The sequence below is a fragment of the Furipterus horrens genome, unplaced genomic scaffold (genome assembly GCF_987537825.1).
Source record: "Furipterus horrens unplaced genomic scaffold, mFurHor1.1.pri manual_scaffold_3, whole genome shotgun sequence".
NCBI lineage: Eukaryota > Metazoa > Chordata > Mammalia > Chiroptera > Furipteridae > Furipterus > Furipterus horrens.
In genome coordinates this window covers 185,175,673-185,203,581 of record NW_028327173.1, presented here as the reverse complement: position 1 = coordinate 185,203,581, position 27,909 = coordinate 185,175,673, and the positions used below count along the sequence as shown (strand labels likewise).

The 27,909-nt window shown below is 41.0% G+C and overlaps 2 protein-coding genes across 2 annotated transcripts in view; one reads left to right on the top strand and one right to left on the bottom strand.

The window, feature by feature from the left end:
- The first annotated feature begins 52 nt into the window (after positions 1-52).
- Positions 53-27,591, top strand: VTI1B (vesicle transport through interaction with t-SNAREs 1B). The gene is made up of 7 exons (XM_090271025.1): positions 53-485; positions 14,786-14,844; positions 16,493-16,684; positions 19,262-19,435; positions 20,956-21,017; positions 22,607-22,902; positions 27,455-27,591. Exons 1-6 carry the CDS (start codon positions 371-373, stop codon positions 22,701-22,703), a joined length of 699 nt encoding a protein of 232 aa, XP_090127151.1. The 5' UTR covers positions 53-370; the 3' UTR covers positions 22,704-22,902; positions 27,455-27,591.
- ARG2 (arginase 2) overlaps positions 22,891-27,909 on the bottom strand; it is a 37,214-nt gene continuing 32,195 nt past the window's right edge. Inside the window, exons 5-8 of the mRNA XM_090271026.1 lie at positions 27,253-27,347; positions 26,985-27,089; positions 25,895-26,031; positions 22,891-23,371 (exon numbers count right to left, since the gene is read on the bottom strand). Of these exons, the coding sequence (XP_090127152.1) occupies positions 23,166-23,371; positions 25,895-26,031; positions 26,985-27,089; positions 27,253-27,347 (543 nt within the window). The 3' untranslated portion in view covers positions 22,891-23,165. The remainder of the gene's footprint in view (positions 23,372-25,894; positions 26,032-26,984; positions 27,090-27,252; positions 27,348-27,909) is intronic.

The following is a 27,909-nucleotide window of genomic DNA, read 5'->3' as shown; positions in this document are numbered from 1 at the left end:
CGGCTGTGCTGCCTGTCCCGCGGGGCCCCATATTCCTTCCCGCTGTGGCTCTCTCCCCAAACCTGCGCTGGGTATATCCGATGGTTCGGGACTGCTGCTAGCTGGGGTGCGCCACTGCTCTCACATGAGTGTCCCGAGCAGCGCAGTGCGTCCGACTTTTCGTAAGGCTTTAGCACCTAGCGGTCCTTTCCGTGACGGCATGAAGGGGGTGGGCATCCCAGCCGCGGCCCCGGAAGCGCCTCGTCCAGGGGGGCGGTGGCGCTGGAGGAGATCCCCGTGATGCCTGCGATGCTGGGCGGCTGACAGCGGGGGTAGGAGCGGGACCCGGGGCTCGAATCTCGGCGGCCGCCGTTTGAGTGCTGCCTGCGACATGGCCACCTCCGCCGCCTCCTCTGAGCATTTCGAGAAACTGCACGAGATCTTCCGCGGCCTCCATGAAGACCTACGAGGGGTGCCGGAGCGGCTCCTGGGGACTGGAGGGACAGGTGAGACGGAGGCAGGCCGAGCCCTGGGGAACTCGGCTCCGAGCGTTCTGGGAGGAAAAGCCGCCGCCCTCTTCCCAGACCCGGGCTCTCTTCTCTCCTTGTCTTCAAACACGTCGCCTAGCACTGGCGGGGCCTGCCGCTCAGGATCTCCTTGCTGCCACTTAGGGTGCTAAGTGATGGACCTCGGAGTGCCGTTTTCTTGGGATTCTTGATCCTCCCATAGCCGTCAAATTTTTCTCATCTCATTTTCACTGTGGCAAGAGGAGCATAGGAGACTTTAAATCTGCGGTCCTGTATTTCAGTAGAACTAATTGTTTTTTATGCGCTCTGTATTTGGTTTTGTGCATTTATTATTCTCAAGAGAGGTCCTTAGTGTTCACCAGGCTGGCAAAGGATCCCTAACACCAAAGTGGTTAAGAACCCAAAGGAATCATAACTTTTGAGAGGTTGGTCTTTAAAATCAGGACTGTGGCAGTTAGGCGTTGTCCTGTTATGAACTTTCTGCTTAGACTATTTACTGCTCCATTGTTTCAAAATTCAGGTTGCTGCCTGGAGGAGCTTGAGCTGACCTGTTAAACGTTCTAGGAAGCACAGTTCTCCTGAAAACGAAATAGATCTTGATGGCAAGGCGAATAAGACTTTGTTTTATTGTTTTTACTTAAGCATCGAAGCTAGAGTATTAGCTTTGTGAGTTACCCAAGGTCATATGAATCAAATGACTGGTGAGAATGAAATTCATACGTTTGTTTCACTTGTATTTATTGGGAGAGGTTACTGTGTGCCAGGCACTGCCTTAGATGCTGTTAATATTGTAAATTAGTGGGAAGACCTACAAATCCCCTTTTTAGTGGGTTGATGATAATCGTCGTCGTCGTCGGCAGCCGTCCGTCTCGAGAGACGATGGTGTAGCTTCTTAAGAGTCTATCTGCACCGCCGAGAATGGCTGTGCAGTCCGACTCGGGAGTGACATGGTATCTGTCTCCTCCCGTGTTGAATCGACATCTTGTGATGACGCTGAAGCTACAGAGCCTGGGCAGGGTAATATGGAGGGTCTGCTGTTGCCCATGCAGCAGACGCCCCCTCTCTTCGCAGCTGAAGGGTCCAAGGGAAAGACGGAGTCGATACAGCTTGGGTTCAGGTGCGCCGCAGGAGTTGCCGGTGTTGACTACAACGTCAAACCGCCTTAGGGACTCCGGCTCCGGATTTTCTGTCGGGGTTTACTCCCTTAGCCTTTCCCCTGAAGAGGTATGCCGCAAGGCAGCGGAGGTTTTTTGGAGTCAGAGTTTTCCTTCTCTGATGTACCCTGACTGGAAGATCGAACCAGCGACACTTAGCTCGCAGGCCGACGCTCAATCCACTGAGCTAAACCAGCCAGGGCACAAAGGTACACAATCAAAAATGGAATACATGTTGTGTGATGATAATATATAACTATTAAGAGACCGTGTTAAGAGCAACAAAGGCATACTTCGTTTTATTGCAGTTTTCCTTTTGGGTTTCACAGATGTTGCGTTTTTAACAAATTTAAGCCAAGACTCTACCTGCAAAATGATAACGACTCACTTTATTGCAATACTTGCTTTATTGCGGTCCTTTGGAACCAAACCCACAATATTTCCAGTGTATGCCTGTACAGGAAAATAGAGCAGGGCAAAGGAATAGAGAGAGGGGGGCACCCTGATTTTAAGTGAGGGTGGGGGCTGTGAAAGGCATTTGAGCAGAGACTTGGATAAAGTAAGGGAGTAAACCACGCAGAAATCTGGGAAAAGTGAGTGTCACGAAGACTGAACAGCACTGCAAAGATGCTTAAGCAGAACTGAGGTTGGTATGTTCTAGGAAGAGCAAGAAGGCCAGTTATGTTGGAGGTGGAATGAGCAAAGGAGGTAGTGGTAGTAGAAGGAGGTAGGCAGGACCAGACCATGTGGGGTGGTGAAAGATTTATATCTACTGCCAATTGAGATGGGATGTAGTTAAAGGATATTGAGCCAGAGAGTGATGGGATCTCATTTACAGAGTGGAAAAATACTGTTTTGTTTTGTTTTTCAACCAGTTGCTGAATTTAATTTTGCAATACCCATTTCTTTAAGGCTAAATAATGCATTCTGTTTGAAAAATAGAAAACTGAGTTAGTTATATTCACCTTTGTCATCTACCTAACCTGTTTCTCATTTCTGCAAAGAAGACAATCAAAACTATGGGAATTTCTACCCAAGCACAAAATATTCTAACATAAGTCGTTGGTAACAGACTTAGTTGTTTAATGGATAGGTAAATAAACTGTACACATATCCTCAGGTTATTAACAAGAATTTCAACAACTTTCAGTTTCCTTATTCGCTACTTTGTTCCTATTACTCAATGAATATTTTTTTAAATAAATTGAATTTAATTAAGCAAACACACTAGTCTTCATCTCTGATTCCTCATTTCTACTTCAAGGACTACATACTTCATAAGCTTTCTAGAGCTTTAATTTCTATCATGAATTATTAGGCACTGAATGATGCACATAACACGGCCCTTGCATTTAGCTTATGTGGTGTAATTGGATTCAGTCATTTTTCAATAAGGTTTATTGAGAATTATTATGTATCAGTCACTGTTCTGGGCCCTGAAGAGTTCCAACCGTTCTTGGCTTAAATGGGAATTGAGAAGCCGTATAGGTGTATGTTTAACAGCAAGGATTCTAGGGCCAGACTGCCTGGGTTCAAACCCACATTCACGACTCTTAGCAGCTATGTGACCTTGGACAACTTACTTTAACCTAACTAGTTTGCCCTGCAAAATGGGGACAAATCATAGTATTTACTTCATAAGTGTTTTCTAAGAATTAAATAAGTTAATATATGTAAAACCCCTAGAATACTGCCTAATAATAGTAAGAGTGATTAGCCATTGATACTGTTATATAGGAAATTGGACATTTTATTTAAATAAAACATGAGAATATTAGCTCTGTATACAACTACTCTTACCTTGTTCTATTTTCCCTTCTTTTTTTAGAGCACTTATCTTTTAACATACTAGACACTTTTCAGATTGGTGATGTTCATAGTTTATTATTTTTCTGTCTTTCCCTAGCACAGTGGTTTTTAAAAGTGTGGTCCTTAAACCAGCATCATCATCTGGGAACTTGTTAGAAATCTAGTCATTAATCATTAACTAGTTTAACAAATTCCCGTTTCACAGCCCTCCAGATTTCTGATGCATGTCAAGTTTGAAAGGCTCTGAGCTAGAACATGAGCTCCGTATTTTCTCCACATCCTTGCCAACACTTGTTATTTCTTGGTCTTTCCTATAATAGCCATTCTAACAGGTGTGAAGTGGTATCTCGTTGTTGTTCTGATTTGCATTTCCCTAGTGATTAGTGATGTTCAGCACATTTTCATGTTCCTGTTGCCATCTGTATGTCTTCTCTGGAAAAAAGTCTATTCAGAACCTCTGCCTAATTGTTAGTCAGATTGTTTGTTTTTTTTTGCTGTTGAGTTGTATGAGTTTTTAATGTTTTTTTGGATATTAACCCTTTATCAGGTTTACGATTTGCATATATTTTCTCCCATTTGGTAAGTTGCCTTTTCATTTTGTTGATGGTTTTCTTTGCTATGCAGAAGTTTTTATTTTTATTATTTTTATTTTTATTTATTTTCTTAAGATTTAATTTATTTACTTATTTTTAGAGAGAGGGGAAGGGAAGAAGAAAAGGAAGGAAAGATACATCAATGTGTGGTTGCCTCTTATGCGGCCCCCAGCCGGGGACCTGGCCCACAACCCAGACATGTGCCCAGACTGGGAATCAAACCGGCAACCCTTCAGTTCACAGGCCGGCGCTCAGTCCACTGAGCCACACCAGCCAGAGTGCAGAAGCTTTTTAGTTTAATGTAGTCCCACTTGTTAATTTTTACTTTTGTTGCCTTTACTTTTGGCATCTAATCCAAAAATCTTTTGTCAACACTGATGTCAAAACCTGTTTTCTTCTAGGAGTTTTATGGTCTTATGTTCAAGTGTTTAATCCATTTTGAGTTAATTTTTGTGTGTTATGTAAGATAGTGGTCCAGTTCCCTTCTTTGTGTGTGGCTGTGAAGATTTCCCAACCCATTTATTGAGAAGACTATCCTTTCCTGTGAGACAATAGAAAAAATAGGACTTCTGGCCAAGGTGGAGGCCTAGACTGACACGCTTCGTCTCCCTCCACAACTAAGAAGGAATACAGCTACCGCAAAACCATAAATATGAGAAGTTCCAGAAAATAAAGCTACATGTAAGTCCAACGTATGAAGTTATAAACAAGTGGTGCTCATCTGGATGGGCAGGAGGGGCGAAGCTGGGGCGGAGCAGTCAGGCTGTGCTGGCGGCGACGGCAGTGGGACGGCGGTAAGCACAGACAACTGTATTTAAGGGGAGGCGAGAAACACCTGGGGAGCACCCCTGGCTGCAGACCAAACCCGTCAGCTCACAATCCCAATGCCAGGGAAGGCAGACCCCCATTGCCTTGGACTGTGAAGGCCAGAGGGGGTGGAGACGGAGGAAGAAGCTCCCAGTCTCTCAGCGGAGAGTAAATGGCAAGAATCCATTTTGGACCCCCGCCCCCACACACAAAAATGCCATAATGTGGTGAGAAGGATCGCCCAGTAGTGACAAGGGCATGGGGCGCCGCCCCCTATAGCACAGGAGCTGTGACAGCCCTGCTCAGGAAGCAAAGGTAAACAAAACTGTCAGGATGGCAGGGATCATGATAAAGATCCCAATCACGCAGCGGACCAGCAGCAGATAGGAAATCTTTCTGAGGCGAAATTCAGGGCTCTGGTTATAAGAAAGCTTACAGACCTAACAGCCGATCTTAAATGAGACAGGGAAGGAATGAAGGCTAGTCCTGCTGAAATGAACAAAAACACATATAAAACAAGTGGTGAGGGGAAGAAAACCAGGGATCAAATCAACAAATCGGAACACAGGGAAGGAACAAACAGTCAACCAGTGCAGAAAGAGGAAACGAGAAGTGAGGAAAATGAAGAGAGGATCAGAAACCTATGGGACAGCTATGAGCAGGCCAACATCTGAATCATAGGGTTGCCAGAAGGTGAAGAAGAAGAACTAGAAATGGGAAAATTATGTGAAAAAATAATGAAGCAGAACTTTCCTAATTTCGGGAAAGAAATAGAATTACAGGTCCAGGAAGCACAGTGTTCAAAAAAAAAACTGGACCCAGAGAGAACCACACCAAGACACATTATAATCAAAATGTCAGAAATTAAGGATAGAGAATCTTAAAAGCAGCAAGAGAGAAGAAGAGAATTATGTACAAAGGAGTTCCAATAAGACTCTCAGCTGATTTCTCAAAAGAAACTGCAGGCAAGAAGGGACTGCAAGAAATATTCAAAGTAATGAAAAGCAAAAACCTACAGCCACTATTACTCTGTCTAGCGAAGCTGTCATTCAGAATAGAAGGGTAGAGAAAGTGCTTCCAGGACAAAGTAAAACTGAAGGAGTTCATCAGATCCAAACCACTGTTATTTGAAATGTTAAAGGGACTTATTTAGGAGAAAGAGGATCAAAATTATGAACATTAAAATGAAAACTGTATCACAAGAACCAACAAGAAAAGCTAGGGAATCAAAACAAAGGCAAACTAAGTAGGCAACGAGAGTGGAAAAAGAATTATAGGTATGGGGAACACATTGCGGGGAGGTCAGCTGGGAGGGGGAAGAGGGACAAGGGAGGGAGATGGTACAGGAATTAAGAAGCATAGTAGTAGGGAGTAGACAGGAAGATGGTGAGAAAAACTATATGCACAATCAATGGGCATGGACTAAGGTGGGGGGACAACTGGAGGGAGGGGGGTCACTGAGTGGAGGGGAACAAAGGGAAAAGAAATTGGGACAACTTAACAGCATAATCAATAAAGCATATTTTTTAAAAAGGAAAAAAAAGAGAAAAATATATGTTGGCCTCTGCCCTTAGTTACTGGCAGAGAGCTCCTAAAACCCGTGTAATTTCCTACGATAAAGTCTCTAGGAGCATCTTGTTCTAATATTTGGTCTTTGATTCGGTCCCTGAGACAGGGCTCCTAAAATACCTGTAAGTTCCTAAGTGATAAGAGCATTGGGAGCATCTTCTATTCTAATGAGGCAGCTCTGGGTGGGCTCTTAGGTGGCTGATCACCAGAAAGACCAACCCATGATTAGAAGCTTGGTATTCATCCCTGCTCCCCACTGCTCCAGAGAGGGGAAAAGGACTTGGAAATGGATTTTAAAATTATTGTGTCTGTGTGAGGAAGCTTCCAGAAAATCCCAATAGTATGGGATTCAGATGGGTGAACACATTCTCACAGTGGGGTGATGTACCCAACTCCATGGGCACAGAAGGTCCTGTGCTTGAGGCCCTTCCAGACCTTGCCCTACATATTTCTTCATCTGGCTGTTCATCTGTATCCTTTATCATATCATTTAATAAACTGGTAAACCTAAGTATGTTTTCCTGAATTCTGCGAGCTGCTCTACCAAGTTAATCAAACCTGAGGAGAGGGTCCTGGGAACCTTCAATTTGTCACCAAATTGGGCAGAAATTGTGGGTAACCTAAGGATCTACTACTTGTATTTGGTATCTGAAGAGGGCAGGGAAAGGCAGTCTTGTGGGATCTGAGCTCTTAACCTATGGAATCTGATGCTGTCTCTGGGCGGTGTCAGAATTGAGTTAAATTGTAGGATTTTCAGATGGTGTCCCAGTTCTTGGTGGGGAAACCCCCCACATATTTGGTGACTAGAAGTGAAGTGTTCTGTATGAGTAGTGAAGGAGACACACAGGAAAGAAACACGCAGGAGGAAGGACTGGGTTTTTCCCTATACAGGAAATAAACATAGGAGGGGGAAGGACTGGATTTTCCTTATATGTACATTTCTCCATTGTATAGTCTTGGCTCCTCATAAATTAATTGACCATGTATGTGGGTTTCTTTCCGGGCTGTCTGTTCTGTTCATCTTTGTGTCTGTTTTATATCAGTAGCGTACCGGTTTGATCAGTATCACTTTGTAATAGTTTGAAGCCAGAAAGTGTGATACCTCCATCTTTGTTGTTCTTCAGAATTGCTTTTGCTAATCAGGGTCTTTTGTGGCTCCATACAAATTTTTGAATTGCTTGTTCTATTTATATGTACAGGACTTTCGCCTCCTAGGTTAAATTTCTTCCAAGGTATTTTACTCTTTTTGATGCAGTTATAAATGTTATTGTTTTCTTAATTTCTTTTTCTGATACTTTGTTATTAGTATATAGAAATAAAACAAATTTTTGTATACAGATGCTCCTCAATTTATGATGTGTTATGTTCCAATAAACCATTGTGAGTCAAAAACATAAGTCAAAAGTGCATTTAATACACCTAACCGCCAAACATCGAAGCCTAACCTAGTCCACCTTACATATGCTCAGAACAGTTATATTAGCCTGCAGCTGGGCAAAATCATCTTGCTTTCACTGCCCAGAGTCACAACAGTGTATTGTACTGCATATCACTGGCCTGAGAAAGGATCAAAATTCAGAAATTGAAGTGCAGTTTCTGAGCACGTATCACTCACCATCAAAAAGTCGAATTGGTAAGTTGAACCATCATAGGTGTGGGACTGTCTATAGATTTTGTATCTGGCAATGTTACTGAATTTACTTATTAGTTTTAATAGTTTTTTGGTGGAGTCTTTAGAGTTTTCTATATATGTTATCATGTCGTCTGCAAATAGTAACCATTTTACTTCTTCCTTTCTGATTTGGATGACTTTCATTTCTTTTTTTTTTTTTCTGATTGCTCTGGCCAGGACTTTCAATACTATCATATGTTGAATAACAGTGGAGAGAGTAGACATTTGTGTCTTCTTCCTGATCTTAGAGAAAAAGCTTTCAGCTTTTCACCGTTGAGTATGATGTTAGCTATGGGCTTGTCTTATATGGTCTTTATTATGTAGAGATACGTTTCCCTTATATCAATTAAAAAAATTTTTTTTAATCATAAATGGATGTTGAATTTTGTCAAATGCTTGTTTTGCATCTGTTGAGATGACTGTGTGATTTTAAATTGATTTTAGGGAGAGAGAGAGAAAACCATTGATTTGTTGTAGCACTTAAGTTATGCATTCATTTGTTGCTTCTTGTATGTGCCTCGACTAGGGATCGAACTGCAACCTTGGCATATCAGGATGATGCTGTATGAGCTACCAGGCCAGGACCTGATCATGATTTATATCCTTCATTTTGTTAATGTGGTTTATTATGATTAATCATCACTGATTGCATCCCTGGAATAAATCCCACTTGATCGTGGTGTGTGATCCTTTTAATGTATTGTTGATTTCTTTTTTAAAAAAAAATTATTTATTTTTAAAGAGAGGGGAAGAGGCGGAGAGATGGAGAGAAACATCAATGTGTGGTTGCTCTTGCACACCCCCAACTGGGGACCTGGCCTGCAACCCAGACATGTGCTGTGACTGGGAATCGAACCAGTGACTCTTTGGTTCTCAGGCTGGTGCTCAGTCCACTGAACCATGCCAGCCAGGGCTGTATTGTTGATTTCTGTTTACTAATATTTTGTTGATTTTAGCATCTTTGTTCATCAGGGATGTTGGCTTGTCATTTTCCCTTCTTGTGGTGTCCTGGTGTGATTTTGGTATCAGTGTAATGCTGACCTCATAAGTTTTGAAATGTTCCTTCCTCTGTCGTAAGCTGTATATTTCATTTTGTTTATTATGTATCCTAGACACCTAGAACAATGCCTTGTACATTCTAGGTGCTACATAAATATTTGATCAGTGGTTGTATAAATACTGTGGATTGTTAGGAAGAAAATAATATATGATTGGGTATTGAAAGGAGTATGGTTTTATTTCTATTCTACCATCTTCCACATTTTCATCACTTTTAAAATGGATGTAGGTATACCTATTAAAGAATAACAGACACAATGTATCCTATTTTGGCAATGACAATTGATTATTATATGTGATCATTATTGATCTGTTTAATGTATTAATATTATGTACAGCTATAATTTCTAGTCTTAGTTTTGCAGCATCTGAAACGGTCTCTCCAAATACCTCAGTGTGCTGAAAATTCTTACCCAGTTAATACAGTGACTATAGTCATAATTTTTAGTTATGGTTTTGTAGCCCTGTAAGGCATTTATTTCTCCACGTCTCACTGAGTGTTGTAAATTATTGAAAGTTTTTCATTTTAATTCACTTAAATTCAACATATATACTCAAGACCTCATTATTTTGGGAACCAGAAAAAATAATCACTGTGGAGGACCCTGTGCAGCGGGTTGGTAAATACCAAGTACTCACTGATTGCAGAATTTTAATTTTTGCAATACTCCTCATATTGTTTAGTGAATTTTATTTTTGCTCTTAGTTCTTCCTGAGGATTTACTTTAAAAAATAGTGATAGTTGCTATTTATTGAACCCTTAATACACCTGGCATTTGGTAAGTGCTTTGTATGTGTATTGTCTCTTGTAACACTTTCGGACTACTCTATGAGGTCATCTATTTACAGATGAGAAAACAGGCTTAGAGTCATCTGATGCTTTTAATTCTACATGGTGTGAAATTAGGTTAATCAGTGGCCTACAAATAGAGGATGTAGGTCTTAGAAATGCCACAGTGGGGCGCCAAAAGCAAATTAGTCACACATGTTAAAGATCCTGGTGAAACCAGTTACTTCCACAGCTCTAATGAACCAAAAGTTGTCCTTCTGGAGCTGTTAATTCTAACCTCCTGTGAGGAAGAGAGGGCGCCACCTTGTTGAACATTAAGGGAGGCTTCCACTAGCTGTCTTTCAGAGTGCACTGCTTGTATTTGGCTCCATGTTTAGGACATGGTGCTGCCATCCACCCAGTTGACCAAATAGTCAGTCTCAAGTGAGTAACTCACATGTGACTGGTTTGGGAATGCGTGTGGGTGGGGGAGGTGTTGGAGTGGCTCACTCTGTTTCTGGTGCCCATGCTGTCCAGTATGCAGACCTGTTTTGTAGTTGATTATAGTGCTGATTCTCTCAAAAATTAAGGAGTTCTGAACAGATTTTGCGCATTGCTAAAGGCTATACTCTGGGAGCACAAAAATGCCCCTCAGTGCTGTAATGTGCAGAAGCATTGGGTTGGGAATCAGGAGACATGCATACTTCTCCTGTAACCTTGGGAAGGTAGTTCCTCCCGGCTCTAATTTCCACAAGTGTAAAATGAGGTTAGACCAGATGGATGGTCTCTGAGGTCCATCTCAGCTTAACAGTCATTGATTTCACAATTCTGCAACTAAAGTATAAAGAAGCAGCTGCTGATACCTCTCAGCTGGGTAGGGTTCAAGCTCTTGAACCTCTAAATATCTGCCTCCCTGACTTTATCATCAGAAAGGATGATTTTAAAGGCTTAAAAAAAAAACCCCTTAGGATTACATAAAGGGATCTCATGGTGAAGTGAGTATATTTTTAAAAGTATATAATCTGTACAAGACTCCTAGGAGAATGTACATCTTATGAAATGGGTAGAGAGGGGACTATTCCAATTCCAAAAAGACTGAGACTAACCAAATCGTGCAGAGAAGTTCAAGAGTCAAGATTCTGTGGTTTATCTCTTTTCTCTCTACTCTTATTTTTATGTGTCTCTTTTCTATGAATCATTCTAGAATTTGCCCCTTAAGAATGCAGGTTTTCATATCTTTTAGCAAAGGAAGAGTATTACAGGAAGGGACTTTATGACTAAGAGAGTTGTAGAAAAATCTGAGCTAGGAACGGAATCCTCTTATACAGACCACTTCTTCATACTGTCCGGCTTGGATCAGAAGGGAGTGTGCTCGAGTTTGGAGGTGGGCCTGTTCAGAGTGGTGACACTCAGCATTTTTGTGACAAAATAATGTGATACCTTTCATGAAAGTAGCCATTCTTGACTGCAGGTATTATTTCATTGCCAGTGGCTGAAAACACAGCCCACTCAGGGATAGTAACAGTTGCTTTGTGCTTATTTCATCAGGATGGTCAAGGTGCACACCATTTGCCATGATGAATTTTCTTTCTTTCTTCCTTTTTCTTTCTTTTTTCCTTCTTTCTCTCACTACTCCCCACCCCCTTCTTTCTCTTTCTAGAACAGACCCTTATTTTGTGGGTGGAGTAAGAAATAGTTCACCTGGAGTGCTTTGTATATATTAAGAGGATGTCACATGACAGTGAATGAGGCATAATAGAGTGCATTGTCAGGTTTAAGGTTCTAGAACTTATGAAACCTATAAAAGAAAAAGACTTCCGGCCAAGATGGAGGCATAGACAGACACACTGTGTCTCCCTCCACAACTAAGAATGAGTACAACTACCTCAAAACTAGAAACAACCAGAAGTTCCAGAAAATCAAACTGCATGGAAGTCCAGCAAACAAAGATATAAAGAAGAAATACTCATCCAGACAGGTAGGAGGGGCGAAGCTGGGACGGAGAAGACACGGTGTGGTGGTGGCAGCAGCAGTGGTGGCAGTGGCAGGCTGGCAGAAAGTGCAGTCACACGTTTTAAAAAGTCAGGAGGGACACCTGGGGAGCATCCCCAGCTCCTCACCAGACCACACAGCTCACGGTCCCAGCACCAGGGAAAATCAAGCCTCATTGCTTCTGACTGTGCAAACGAGAGGGGGGTTGGGGCGGAGGAAGAAACTGCCAGTCTCTCAGCAGAGTCCACTTGTTTAAAGGGCCTCCACAGTCCTAGAATGTCCACAGACCCACCCACTCTGGGAACGACGGCCAGGGCAGCAGCTAGAGGGGCGCCAGTTCTGTGCGGAAGTGGGAGAGGTGCCTGGAAAAGGGGTGAGTGCAGGGCAAGCGGTGTTGTTCCCTCTCAGACCCCTCCCCCATATACAGCACCACAACGTGGTGTAACAGGTAGCCCTGTACTGAGGAATCCCTAAGGCTCCGCCCCTTGCAATGTAACAGGAGCGACAGCTCTCCCTGGGACACAGAAGCAAACAAACACAGGACCTGTCAGAATGAGGAGACAGAGAAGTATGGCCCAAAAGGGGGAATGGATCAAGGTTCCAGTGGGAGAACTAAGTGACGAGGAGATAGCCAACCTAACAGACACAGAATTCCAAACACTGGTGATAAACATGCTCACAGGCTTGACAGATATGTTTGAGTACGGCAAACACATACGAGAAGAAGTGAAGGCTATGCTAAGTGAAACAAAGGAAAATCCACACAAAACCAATGGTGAAAGGAAGAAAACCAGGGTTCAAATTGATGATTTGGAACTTAAGGAAGAAAAAAACAATCAACCAGTGCAGAGTGAGGAGACAGGAACTGGAAAAAATGAGGAGAGGCTTGGGAACCTCTGGGACAACTCTAAACGTGCCAACATCCGAATCAGAGGGATGCCAGAAGAAGAGGAAGAGCAAGAAATTGGTAACTTATGTGAAGAAATAATGGAGGAAAACTTCCCAAATTTTGCGAAGGGAATGGACATACAAGTCCAGGAAGCACGGAGAGTCCCGGGCGAGGTGAATCCAGAGGGGAACACACCTTCAAGACATATCATGATTAAAATGCCGAAGGTGAAAGATAAAGAGAGAATCCTAAAAGCAGCAGGAGAGAAGCAGAGTGTTGCCCACAAGGGGGTGCCTATAAGACTATCAGCTGATTTCTCAAAGGGCACTTTGCAGGCAGGAAGGGACTGGCAAGCAGTATTCAATGTGATGAAAGGCAACCTGTAACCAGGATTACTCTATCCAGCAAGGCTATCATTTAGAATGGAAGGGCAGATGAAGTGCTTCCCAGACAAGGTGAAGCTAAAGGAGTTCATCATCACCAAGCCATTATTATATGAAATGGTAAAGGGACTTAAGAGAAAGAAGATCAAAACTATGAACACTGAAATGACAACAAACTCACAACTATCAACAACTGAATCTAAAAAATAAAAACAAAATCCAACTAAGCAAACCAGAATGGGAACAGAGTCATAGGTATGGGGATGATTTGGAGGATTGTCAGCTGGGAAGGGCAGGGGGAGAAATGGGGAAATGGTGCAGGGGATTAAGAAGCATAATTGGTTGGTACAAAATAGACAGGGGGATGTTAAGAATAACATAGGAAAGGGTGAAGCCAAAGAACTTATATGCACGACCCATGGACATGAACTAAGGGGTGTGGGATTGCTGGAGGGAAGGGAGGTAGTGGAAAGAGGGGAGCAAAGGGAAAATAAATTGGGACTACTGTAACAGCATAATCAATAAAACATACAAAAAAACAAAAACAAAAGTCATGCTTTGTTTTGTTTTAAAGATTTTATTTATTTATTTTTAGAGAGAGGGGAAGGGAGGGAGAATGAGAGGAGAGAAACATCAATGTGTGGTTGCCTCTCACACACCGCCAACTGTGAACCTGGCCTGCAGCCCAGGCATGTGCCCTGACCAGGAATCGAACCAGCATCCTTTCAGTCTGCAGAGCAGATGACCAACCCGCTGAGCCAAACCAGTCAGGGCTATATCACTACTTTAAATGGAAAGTCTAAAACCTATCTAAATGATCAGAAAAAATGCAGGGAAGGCAAAACAATGCTGTTTTAGTTAGCTATTAATTGCTTTGAAACTGAAGCCTCTTCAGTTTTTGTTGGAAAGGAGAGAGTAGTAATTTTTAGTAATATTAAAGACATATTAGCACCAAAAGGACATGATATGAAGGATTGAAAAAGACTCAAAAGGGGAGTGACTTTCTCACTGAATGAGTCAGTTCCATACCAGCACCAGTGGGAATGGTAGAGAAACATATGCCATACCAGGCAGCTTCCCCAGCGAGCAGAGTAGGTGCATTTTGAATTTATTTTGTAGAAAAGCAGTGAATAAGGGCTAAATAGAGAAGTGATTCATAGTGTAGGTGAAAATGGGGACAGGGATGGATTTCAGAAATCAGTTTTTTAAACAATCTATTGATGTCTGGTCTCTCTGTTAGAATTGGGGGTGAGGGGGAAATTGACAATGAAGAACAGACCTGAAGTGTCTCTTATTCTTAGTAGGGACACTGTTGGCCTTTGGGACCAGATTATTGTTATGTGGGACTGTCCCAAGCATGGATATTCTTGTTCCCTGGGTACGAAATGCCAGTAGTAATACTCCTCTCCCCTCCCCCAATTGTTGTGATAACAAGTTTCTATACATTTCTAAATGCCTTTTAGGAGTGCATAAGTACTACTACCCACAACAGGGGAGGAATGGGGAGTTTATTTGACACAGAGGGGATAGGCTCTATAAATGTATGGAAGCAGGACTGAGCATTTAAAACTTGTCTTTTCCAGAAGAGAAGAAGAAATTGATCAGAGATTTTGATGAAAAGCAACAGGAAGCAAATGAAACGGTGAGAATGGGGAACAGACAGGTCCTTACTTCTGCCTGGTGTTCATCTTTGCCAAAAGTAATGCTATGATCTGATCACAGATTAACTGTCCTGCCTTTTGTTCCCGACTTTGATTATTTCTGACTAAATGAGGCCAATTGACGGGGATGGGGATTGGGGGTGGCTAACAAACACAAATGGGTAAAGCTTTGAAGTCTCCTGCAATGAAGTTGGATAACACATTCCTGATGTGAGTTGTAAAGGGCGTTCTCGCACCGTTATCTGGATGGTGTTTTAAAATCTCATTTAAAAGCCGGCCATTAGGATCAGTTACTCTTCTTTATTAAACTTACTGTCTGAGAAAGTGTAGCTCAGAGGTGGTTCTAAGCCACATTCCCTGCTGTTTTAAGACAGTGTAGTGGCTGGATTTGGTATCTTGAATAAGACATGCATGGACAGGATGAGTTGCCAATCAGAACCCAGAACCCAAAGCTGTCAGAAGTTGGTCCAGGTGGTTGAGCAGTTTAACAACTGCTTCTCTCTTAATCTGTGGCTTAAAAAAAAAAAGCTTTGCTTTACCTATTAGAAGAGTCCTAGCTTCAGCAAACCCTTCAGGAGATTAGGGCCAAAATCCAGCTCCCTAGTGGTACTCAGCAAAAAGAGTTGCCCTAGTTTTTACTACGCCAGCATAAAGAACAAAAATTCTTTTTGAACCAGAGACCTTCCTTCTTGCTTGTTGAAGAACAACTTCTGTATTCTGGTGAAGTCCTGAGAAGTTAAGCTTGTCTGCATCCTTTTCTCTGGTGTGCATCTATTTTAAGAAGGAGCAGACCACTAGACTGTGGAAACTATCTCCTTCATGATGGGAGTACTAGAAACTTTTCTTAATACCTCTGTACAGCTGGGATAGCCATGATACCTGTTACAGAGGCATTCTTCTTTTGTGGTTAACATCTTAGTAGCATTTAAAAAAAATTTTTTTAGCTAACACCAATTTGTTTGGTGCTTCCTTTCTCTGAACTTGGCAAAATTAACCAGTCCTACTATGGCCATCCTAGGCAGATGAAAATAATTATGGCCTCTTGTGTACATGTATGGGTTTTATACTTTACTTATCCCAGAAAAATGGAGATCTGATTTGGACTCTCTGACATGGAGACAGTTGATTTTCAGAAAGAGGAGGAGGAATGGGTGAACCTTGATGCCAGACCCTTAACATTTTAGTACAATAGACCTCCAAGTGCCAAAGCAGGCTAAGAACTTGGTATACTGAAAAGAGAATTTGAAGATTTTGAATCCCGACTTCTCTTATTGTGTAATCTTGAGCAGTTTCCTTCAAGTCTTATGTATGAAATAGAAATAGAATTTCCTACCTTGTTGATTTGCTTTGAGGATTAAATTAATGCATATAAAAATGTTTACTAAGCTATAAGGTACTTGTTAGTTTTTCGCTCATTCATCACATACTTTTTGAGTGCCTGCTCTATGCTTGATAGGCACTGTGCAGACATCAGAGTGATGGAGTGAACAGGTTGCATGTGATCCTTGTGGAGCATATGGTTGAGTACTTACTCAGGGTTGTCTGTGGTTTGATTAGTCCAAACCAGGCATATGCTCAGATGAGACAGAAAAGAACCAGGCCGACTACTCACTGTTTACACCTTCTTAGCTGGCAGAGATGGAAGAGGAACTACGTTATGCACCCCTGTCTTTCCGTAACCCTATGATGTCTAAGTTTCGAACCTACCGGAAGGACCTTGCCAAACTACACCGAGAAGTGAGAAGCACCCCTTTGACAGCCACAGCTGGGGGCCGAGGAGACATGAAATATGGCACATACACTGTAGAGAATGAGCACGCGGTAAGTTCCAGCTGTTTCCCCCCTTTAGGTCCTGTAAGTCCAGGAATTAACCATATTGTAGCTAGAGTTTAGTTCATGTCACAGTGTATACTGCCCTCTTGCTTTTCCCACCTTATCCTCTTTCCTGCATCCAACTCCCCTTCTCCCCTTGGCTTTTTACCCCTACCATATATGTTTTTTAATTATAAGAGAAAGTTTATTTAGAAAGTCACAGAGGTAGTAGAAGTGAGCCAGCTGGGCTGTGTAGGCTCAGGAAACAAGTTACAGAAGGAAAAGAAAGGCCCTTGTAGCTTAAGAGAGGGAAAGGTGAAGGTAACATGCTTGGGGGAAAGGAGAGGGAGAAGGGAAAGGCATGGGCATGATCCTGAGAGGGAGCGCGTTGGCCCCAATATAGTAAATGCAGATCTTCCTAAACCATATGCTTATTTACATTTCTTTGTATCCTTTCTATATAAAACAGTGCTTGGGATGTAGTAGTGGTCTGCAGGTGTTACCTGATATTATATCTGAATTCTGTATTCTGACCCATTGATCCAGTTTCTTTCTCACATATGCCCAGAATATTCAGTTAGGTTTTTAATTTTTCAGAGTATTGTTATAAAATTAACCCAAGCTTTGTTTACATTTATATCAGGATGGCCCAATAGCCCAGATACAGTAGAGAAGGCAGTATGCTTCTTAAGAAAGGGCTAATGCCTTGCTCTGTTGTAATAGAAAGTGAGCCAGGTTGCTTCTCTAGCTTCTCGTATTCTGATTTATAAAGTTTGACTAGATCAAAAATCTATATTCTGAAACTATCTAGAGAAGCTAGAGAAAGAAAGAAAGAAAACTTCAGAAAGCTTACATTTAATATGTTGCATTTGGGATTATATTCCACAGTACGAAGTAAAATGACCTGACAAGTAGCGTAGGAGAGAAATGGAAGTGCAGGCTGCATATATGTAGAAAGTCTGACAGTACCATTTTAAATAAACAAATCTCATTTTATGATACATCCTGGTTATAGTTGAAGAGACATTCAAATGTTACTGGCCTAACATTGCTGATGTCAAAACTAGAGGATTTGAGGATGGTGTAAAATTTTCAAAGTTCACTTCTGAAGAGAGGGACTAGAAAAAGAGATGTAAAGTGACTTTGGTCATTTATTACACTCCCCCCCAAAAGACCCAAAACAACAAAAGGGGGAGTAAGTCCAAGAAATAATTTTGCTTTAAAATTATTAGTTTAAGCCCTGACTGGTGTGGCTTGGTGGCTAGAACACCGGCCTGTGGGCCAAAAGGTTGCTGGTTTGATTCTGGTCAGGGCACGTGCCTGGGTTGTGGGTCAGGTCCCCAGGTGGGGGCGTGTGAGAGGCAACCGATCAATGTTTCTCTCCCTCTTTCTCCCTCCTTTTCCCTCTAAAAATAAATAAAATAAAAAATAAAAGAATCATTAATTTCAGAATTTATAAAACAGTTTAAATATATGTATCACTTTTAGTAGAATTGTTCTAAATCTGGGGTTGACTTATGTGATCCTACCACTCTTCCTGTTCTTTCTCAATCTAATCAGTTGAAAACCCCCATCTTTTATTTTAAAAAAGCCTTATTCCTGCTTCTTTTAAGCTAAGGTAACTGGAGTTTAGGTCAACCTTATTTAGTAGTTTCCTTATCCACTGGTCTCTACAGCATATATGAAGACTTCTTGTGACTTCTGATCTGGGAATCTGGTTTTGGCTTGATGCTGGTGTCTAGTGCTCAGCAGTAGGCCCTGTGAACTGGCTGTGTGTGCATGTGTGCGTGCTTTGAACAGCTAATAACTTAGAGCTCCACCCATTTCTGTCAGTGGTAAACTCTGACCTGACAAAGGTCCTCATGTCTTCTGTATGCAGTATTGTAGGTGGAACAAAACTTTGATGGGGATTTAGAAAATTAGGGGAGCTAGGGCACCTTACTTGGCCCCAAATACCTCCTTCCCTGAGAGCGGATCGATCACCAGTGTGGCAACTGCAGAATTTTTGTTTTTTGTTTGGGCTGAAGTGAAATTTTTGGGGCTTAACCAACAGTGTAGCCACTTAAGGTTCTTTCCAGAATGTGGCAATGTCCCACCCAGACTTCTAATTGATTTCTCTATGTTCTGATAAGGAATAGCTTATTTATGGTCCCTCAGTACCAGTCAGGTAGGAATCTTCAGTGAATTGATCTGTTCTAGGGCTGTAGTTTAGTTGGTTTGGTTGCTGCCCATCAAAGTTATAGGCTATATGCATTTTCAGGTAGCCTCTGCACCCCAGATCTGGGCCACTGCCTTTCGGAATTTGCTAGTCCAACAAGCACATGAACCAGTTCAAATTCATTACAAACACAGGAAAATGCTGATTAACAAGCAGTGGAATGGGAGGTATTGTGAATCCTGTATTGAATTCCAAGCTCTACTCTAGTCTGACCTTAAATAGGATCTTATAGTTCATTAGCATCTTTGGTTGTCTTCAAATAATGAAAATTACTGCACACTATCTCCCTTCTTACCTGAGAGTGGTGATAAAGATTATGCTGACAATGAATACAGAAGTCTAACATTTCCCTTTCATAATCCGGTCAGAATCAGCTACAGTCTCAAAGGGTGTTGCTTTTGCAAGGCACTGAAAGCCTGAACCGGGCCACCCAGAGTATTGAACGTTCTCATCGGATTGCCACAGAGACTGACCAGATTGGCTCAGAAATCATTGAAGAGCTGGGGGAGCAACGTGAACAGCTGGAACGTACCAAGAATAGAGTAAGTCTGGGCAGATGGGGAAAGGGGCAGGAGTGGTTAAAGTAGGTGAGCCTTGCTACAATCATTCTGAATTCAGGGTATATGGTCTTTTAGGTTCTTATGCTTTTCTCAGTTTTTAGTTTGCATAACTGAGAGATCTCCTTTGGAAATCATTTTACCCCAAAGATTTAGAGATCATTGGAAGGGGGAAAAAGAAAGACTGAAGAAACTCGATTTCTACATTTATTGAAGATATCAAATAAAATTGCAGCCACTCCATCCTTTTATTCCTGTATTACCAATCTGAGATTTTTATTTCTCTTACATCTAGTGGAATATTCTGCTATCATTATGAAAGCATCATCTGAAAAGATCCTAGCTTTCCTGTCATTTAGAGCCAAGGCCATTTTCATATGTCATAAAGTAGCACCACTGACGATTTGTAGAGGTTCAGTCCTGGACTGTAACTTTTTGTTGTTACCTAAGGTAAAGTTGGATCAACGTGGGAAGAAAATGGAAATAGGGCAGTGATGGCTATTTTGGGGCCTCTAGTTTGTTATTTTAAGAGGCTCTGAAAAACAATTCACTCCTTCCTTTCCATACATCTGCATAGAAGTTTTGAAAATAGTACCATTTGCCAGTGGAATGCTGTGTTCTTAATGGCATGAGGCAAATCCAAACTGAAAAATAGATACTGTGGGCAAAACTTAGATGGGAAAATATTACTCAGTGTGGGAATTTGAGATGATTTTCTCATACATCTTAATAGCGGTAATTCTCCATTCCTAAATCAGAATGATGCCCTTCAGTAAAAATTACAATAAATCACTGAATTTAAGGTAAACTATAGAGAAGGCAGCTTACAAACTGTTTGGTTTTTGACTTTTGAACAAACGAGGTGGATTGGCTGAACTTAAAAGCCAAAGAATGATCTGAGAGATCAACTTACCAAGGCCACTAGGGATTCGGGACAAATGGCAGGTGGCATCTGTTGGAATATCCTCCAGCTATCTAGATTAGCAACAGGCAACCAAAAGAGAAAGGGGTTTTTTTTTTTTTGTTTTTTTTTAAAAAGGCTTTATAAGGACTAATTCCTTTCACAATTCAGTGTAAGTATGTCTTAAATGGGTAAAGAAAAAATCATCATATCCCAAGAGTGGTAATCCACCAGCCTACAAAAACAAACTGTAACTCAAGAGGCTCTCCTGGAGCTTGGCTGATGAAATTCAAATCTAAAATTGCTTCACAGTTACTGGCAAGGTACATTTGAAGCCTTTTTGTTCTGAGTAGCCAAGGACTATCTCTGTCCCAGAAGTCCCTCATGGCAGCCTTGGGATATAATAATTCCTAAGCCTACTTGACAAGTACTAAAGTATCTTGTCCTCTTCAGTTTCTTCTAATTATACTCAGAGGCCACCATTTAAATTGGTTTGATTTCAACATATACCCCCTTAATGCCCACTGTCAGTTTAGGAACATTCAAATTCTAGAGTCTGTACTTTGGAAAGAAGGGAGAAGTAATTGGTATTTTCTCTTCTCAGCTGGTAAACACAAGTGAAAACTTGAGCAAAAGTCGAAAGATTCTCCGGGCAATGTCTAGAAAGTAAGTTTTAAAAACAATCACTAAATTAGTTTCTCTTTTAACACTAATGTCTTTCAGTCAAGAATGTCAAAGCATTAAACTGTGACTTACAAAGGTCCTAATAAAGCTGAAGAAATAAAGAACATAGTCTTGTGTAAGACAAACTTTTGTGAAAAGTACATTTGACTTGGAGCAGTTACATACTGCTTTGACTTGGAGCATTGTAAAATTTGTCCACTGGAAAAACTTTTAGTTCCAGCTTACATTCATTCATTCATTAGAGAAAGCAGCACATGGGAAAAATAGAGTTTCACATTCATAAAAACTTGATTAGCCAACTTTTCACTGCTACTGCTTAATACTTGCTTTTGGCTCTGTTCACTCTTCTTGGGAGTCAGCCCATTTCTCTTATTAGCAAGAAGTTGCCTTTTAATAAAAAAGTCCTTGATGTAGGTATTGATAGCAACAAAACCAGGGGCAAAGGGAAGTACTGCCACTGAGGATGAATTTGGGGTACGTGGTAGTGTGCATGAAGCAAAACCAGAACTAGCAGGAGAGAGAGAATTTCCTGAACAGTGGTAAATTCCTTGTGGAATGGGGGGGGAACCTACAGTTTTGAGTGAACATGAGAACCACAGAATAGTTTCTTTTTATTAACAAAAGACAGTAAATTTTTTGTGAGGCTCCTATACTGTATTACCTTTGTAGAGATACCCATTTGGGTTCATGGGGGAAGAGAAAGTAAGAGAGGTACTACCTAGCTTCTGGTTACTTAGGACCCATCCCCGAGCTGGATGTCAACGCTGGCGAGTTTGCTGCCAGCACATCTCCCAGCACATGCCCACAGCTGTGGTATGTATATGGTTAGATTATGATACTGAGTCATTACTGCTGTTTTGGAATATGATTCAACCTGCTTTCAGAAATAGTACATTTTTTATTATATTTAATATTATTTTTCTAACTAGACCCTCCTATTAAAGCTAATTTTAAAGTAAGGAAGTAACTACTATTTGAAGACATTTTAAAATTTTTTTAAAAAAATTTCTTTTTATCCTTTGGTATACATATTGTCCCAGCTTTCAGCGTTTCTGTGAGGAAGATAGTGTTTTCCCTTACAGCTGAAGAAGCTTTGAGTTGTCATAGGCTAAAAAATCTTACATAGGCATACCTTAATTATTGTCCTTTGCAGATACTGCGTTTTTTACAAATTGAAGGTTTGTGTTAAGCAATCAATGCCATTTTTCAAATAAGCTCAGATGATGGTTAGCATTTTTAGCAATAAAATATTTTTAAATTGGCGTATGCATGTTGTATTTTTTAGACAATGCTATTGCATACTAATAGACTACAGTCTAGTTTAAACATAACTTATATGCGACTGGCTTTGTTACTCTGTTTGCTCTATTACTGTGGTCTGGAACCAAACCTGCAATATCTCTTGAGGTCTGCCTGTATATACTTAGTGCTAAGTGGCCATGAGTTCAAACAGAAATTCAGTCTGTCTCACGTTATCTAGCCTTGGCCCCAAGTCAGACCCCTCTGTATTAAGAGTGGAAAGAAAGAAGGTCATCCAGACTTCTGATTACTCACTTTGCTTCTGTTTGTAGAGTGACAACCAACAAGCTGCTACTTTCCATTGTCATCTTACTGGAGCTAGCCATCCTGGGAGGCCTGGTGTATTACAAATTCTTTCGCAAGCATTGAACTTCCTGCAAGGAAGGGTGTGTGGACCCGAACTTTGACCCTGTGGATGAATGGGTTAGAGTTGTGGAATAAGCATATTGCTGCCACGTGCTAACAGTTCAAGGATGCACTCTATAGCCAGACTGTGGGGAGAGGGAGGGAAGACAGAAAACCAGTTAAATGTGAAGGAACAGCAGCAAGACCAGTGTGATATACCAAGGTAATAAATGCTGTTTATGATTTCTTTAAATTTACATAGTACTTAAACATATTAATACTCTGGGAACTGCAAAAAATCAAATACATTTACATTATAGTTATTGGTCACCAAAATGGAGAAGAAAGGGAAACTTCACAATTGTGAGAATATGCAAGTGTTCTTATTAAGGCAATATTGACCCAGATGACCACGTAGTATCTGTCCCCTCAAACACAACTCTGGAATGCCCATTGTGACAAACAAGTGTCAGCGTACAGTATTTTCTAAATTCTCACACGTTCTTCATTTTCTGACTCATGTGGTGAACTGGGAGTAGGCAGCTGGTCATAGACATTGTGCCCTCCCTCCCTCGTCTGACCAAAGCTTGAGGCAATCACATCCACTGCCAGGCCAGCTGTAGCCTTGGCTTCTTCCTCTGAAGCGGCCAGTTGCGGATTGACTTCCACGAGATCCAGTGCCGACAGCAACCCTGCAAGAGCCAAGTATGACGAAACCTCAGGAAAGTATTAGCTGCTGCTTTCAGCGAGGGTCATACCACCTGGGCAGAATAGGCCAAGGTGAAAAAACAAAAACAAAAAAACTTTCTAGTATCAAATTACCCAGTGTCAGCAAGCTCCTTACACCCCATCCTCTTGGGCATGAATGTGTTAAAACCCTGCTATATTAGTGTAGGGTTGAAAGAAACCTTTAAAGTCATAAAATCAATCATCCCTGTTCAACTAACATATAAGGTGTAGCTGTCGGGCTTTCTGGAAAGAATAAAGAATGAGTTTGTGGGGATGGGGGATGGGGAAAGGAGCGTCCAACCTACTTGTTGGGAAAATATATGTCATTTCCAATATTAAGGAACCTTCCAGTGCCTACCTGCTTGTAGTTGTGTGAAGAGAACTCTCACTTCTCACTAACCAGAACTGTTCGCACTTGGGCTCTGATGCTGTATCTACATCTCTTACAGCACCACCTGCCCGGAAGTACTACTTCTTATCTTAATCTCTCCGTGCAGGCCCTGTGGGCAGGGTTCCATGGCTGACACTGTTCTTAGGTCCCCCATCAGAATTACCCAGTATCTTATATTTGGTTAAGGGAATACTTGTCCAGACTTTAATTTGGACTCTAGTTACCATCTATGAAGGTTTGAGAGCTTGTGCCAGAGGGTTTGACAAGGCAAGATTAGACCAAAAGAACCTATCCAGACCTGCCTTCTATCTCTCCCAAGGCCCTGCTTCCCACTTCTCTGGGGTAGTTAACTTCAGTTGTTATCCCGAGTGAAGCTAATCTGCCTCATCAAGAGTTATCTGAACAAACTAGTATTTGAGAATACAAGTATGTAACTGAGAATATTTAGGGTGGCCATAAAACCTGGACACATGGGTGAAGTGAATATACCTAATGGTGCATGGATACTACATTACAGTACATGACATGCTCATTGCCATTGCATCTGTTCAGTGTGCCATCCCTCGTTAGCAATGGATAATTGAGGGCACTGTGCAAAACTGCGGTGAGCAGGCCCATTACAGTATTCCCTCACCTATCATGGGTATTACGTTCTAGACCCGCCCCCGCGAAGTAGGAACCTTACATTTATTCTACACTCTTAAACCTACGTAACTTTAACAACATACGTATACAGTACCACAAAATCCCGCAATATAGCAAAAAATTTGCGATAAATAATTAAATATATTTTTAAAAATCCCGTGATACAGTGAGGCTGCAATAAGTGAACCGCGATATAGAGAGGGTCTACTGTACTGCAGCATTTCCAACAATTACTGCACATGCCATCTTTGTCTCCGATAATTTGTGTGTCTGAATTCCACTGACTAAAGCTGGGCCTTCAGCATAGCCCAGATATAATCAAGAGGGTTTGAGCTATTAAAAATATATATTACCCATGTTTCCAGATTATTGCCACCCTATAAATTAAACAGTCTTTTAGAACAGAGTAATATTACAGCATGAGAGAGAGGGACAAAGTGTGACCACCGCCCCATCTAAGTGCTAGAGGTTACTAACCCCTGGTTCTAGTGGTGTCTCTGGGAACCAAAATGGAGACTTGAACTCCCAGGTTAACTGGCCACTAACTCAAGGACAGTTAACAAACATGAGATGGTACTGAAGTATCATGTGGTCTTTTAAATTTTGCAATTAAATGTCATTTAAAGTAACCTTAACACCAGAAGCTTTCTGACAGAAATCGAAACTATTTGCAAGCAAGTGTGAGTTTTGGGACAGTAACCCCTTGGTAACCACTCGATAATCTAGCACCTTTCTGTCAGCCATTCATCTAAATCTCCTATTAAACAAGCTCTAGTCTAAGACTTCCCCTACATGAAAGGACCCAAGGTTCTGTAGCATTGAAACACCTTCAAGAGAAGCTTTAATTCCACATTCCCAACTCTCAGTAAACCAGCCTCTTAATTTAAGGTAAAAATTACAACTGGCCTTGCCTTTTAACCTTAATCTGCCTTTAGACAGTTCAGATGCACAGAACTACATTAGTTTGACAGGTTATTCTTGTATTTATTAAGTGTTTGAGAAGACAAACAACTTTTTATTCAATATCACCTTACCGTATTTTGGTATGAGTCAGATCCAGACATACCTCTAAATGACTATCCCTTACTAGTTTGACTACATGACTTTTACAAAGCTTAACCCTTTGAGTGCCAGTGTCGCTGTGAATGACGCTGACAAATTTTCCCCAAAGTGCCAGCGTCACTCCCAGCAGCTCTTTTTTTTTTGATGACTATAAATGTACATAACAATGGAATAATTCGTATTTTATGTTTTGTTCTCTTTTTTTTTTGTACCTCAGGTTATATATTGATATTTTTCCTCATGTTGATCCAAATTTCTTATTACACATGGTACTCAAAGAGTTAAGCAAAAACAATGTCTGCAGTGACATGTCTAGAAAAGATTCCCCTGGCAGAAAAGAGGCTTCAGCATATTTACTTATATAGTGAACAGGTTGATCACTACTTACCTGTATTGTGTATTTCCTCAGTAATATACATGCCTTCTCGATAGGTCAGCCCCCCTACAACAGGGGTTCCTGTGGCTGGAGCCAGTGTAGGGTCAAATGCATCAATATCAAAACTCAGATGGATTGGTCTTTGTCTTCTTAAAAGGAGAAGGATAAGAGTAGTCATTTGGTTGTGTCTGAACATTCATGGTTCCTACAGATGCAGCTCCTTGATTTTGTTGCTGTTAGTGCTGGTACTTTGTTAATACAGCAGATTTCCAGGTTTCCTGTTTTAGAAGTTACTGAGTATTTGTATATTAGCTTTTATACACCATGTCATAATTTCGCCCTTTGTTCTATGTGCCTCAATCTGATTCCAATTTATATTTCTGACTTACCCTGAACATTAAAGCCTCCTACATTAGCAACTGTCAATTGAGGGAATTCTTCACTTCCATAATGACCTTGGGCAGTGATAGATTCTAATTTCACTTGCTAATTACAGTTGCTTTTATTTTCTCAGAGTGTAAAAGCAGCTGAACTTAACTCTGATTTTACACCTGCAAACTTATTATCTCCCTGTTCCAACCAGTCTAGCCCAGGTGTCCAATGGTTGAAACTAACATACAACACCTATATGCAGATAGCAGTTCATCACATTAGCCATCCAGAAATACTTGGAAAATGCTCTTAAAACTAGCATTTGATTAGCATTCATCTGCCATCTTTATCCACTACCAAGTTTTGCTTAACCTAGAACTCCTTTCAGATGAAGAAATAGTGAGACTAGGAAGAATGCAATAGTTGGAATAATGAATGCATCTCATCTCAAAAAATAAGCATTAAAAATGGAGCTAAAGAGAAATTCATGAGTGACAGAGGATCTGGGCAATGACTTCAAGAAAACCCCCTCCCAACCCCAGAGGAAGAATATGGCCTATGTTTTATATTCTCCCTTTCTAAATTATTTGAATTCTTAATATGTACATGTTTTGCTTTTATTTGAAAGGAAAGCTACTATATTCAAGAGAAAAGCTAAAGTATGCTGCCCACTGGGAACTGCTTTATTCCCCTGGGGACCTAGACATAGATATCTGTTATAGTTACTTACTTGCCAATCAGCAGATCGAATGTCTGTTCCATGACCTTCTGTATACCAAGTCGATCTATGTCTCTCATGGAAAAATACTGGATATCATAATTCTTTAGAATAAAACTGCGATGAGATATAAAGGAAGGGGTCCTTAGTATCAAATGCACATTTAAAGAGTGTTTTGTCTTCATAGTAATCTTTAATAAATTAAGGCAAGGAACAACCTATCAAAGTGGAACATAAGTGGCGGGGATAGGCTCAAAGTTTAACCCTACATTAAACTTACTGTTCAGGAGGGTCCACATCTCTTAGACCAATGTACACGATACTTGGGGAAGAGATACAAGGTTTGATCCAGGAAAATCCTGGGACCTGTGGTACCTATGAAGAGAGGAATAAACAGGATTTCTCAAGGATTGTTGGTCTCATCAAGATAATCACTATGTGGTTCCCATTGTATGCAATCTGCTTTCTCCCCCTACTTACAGGGTATGCTTAATGCAACACAAGACACTTGATCTGGGATAGAGAACTGATACAAATGGAATTGATTCAGAAAGGCAACTGAAGAACATAGTATAGCTTTCTCAAGAAGAATTAAAAAAATAAATCCTTTCTAAAGTTGTCTTGGTTTCTCATTAACTTACCTAAATAGCAGGAATACTGCTGATTAACCCTTTTTACAGTACTGAATTATTTACAGATTGGTTCTTGGAACATAACTCATTTGTCATCTCAAGTTGCTGACAGCCAGGAACACAAATTCTGCCTAATGAATAACCTTTGTTATTCCTGGTTTAACTTGGTCCCTCACTGAGGGGAGGAATAAACAAGAGTCTAGTCTATACCTGGACTCCCATGTCTTTTGAACAGCCTAGAAAAAGAGGTAATCATGATTTTATCATACTTAGATTCTAGACCAGTGGGTCTGAAAGTGAGGTCT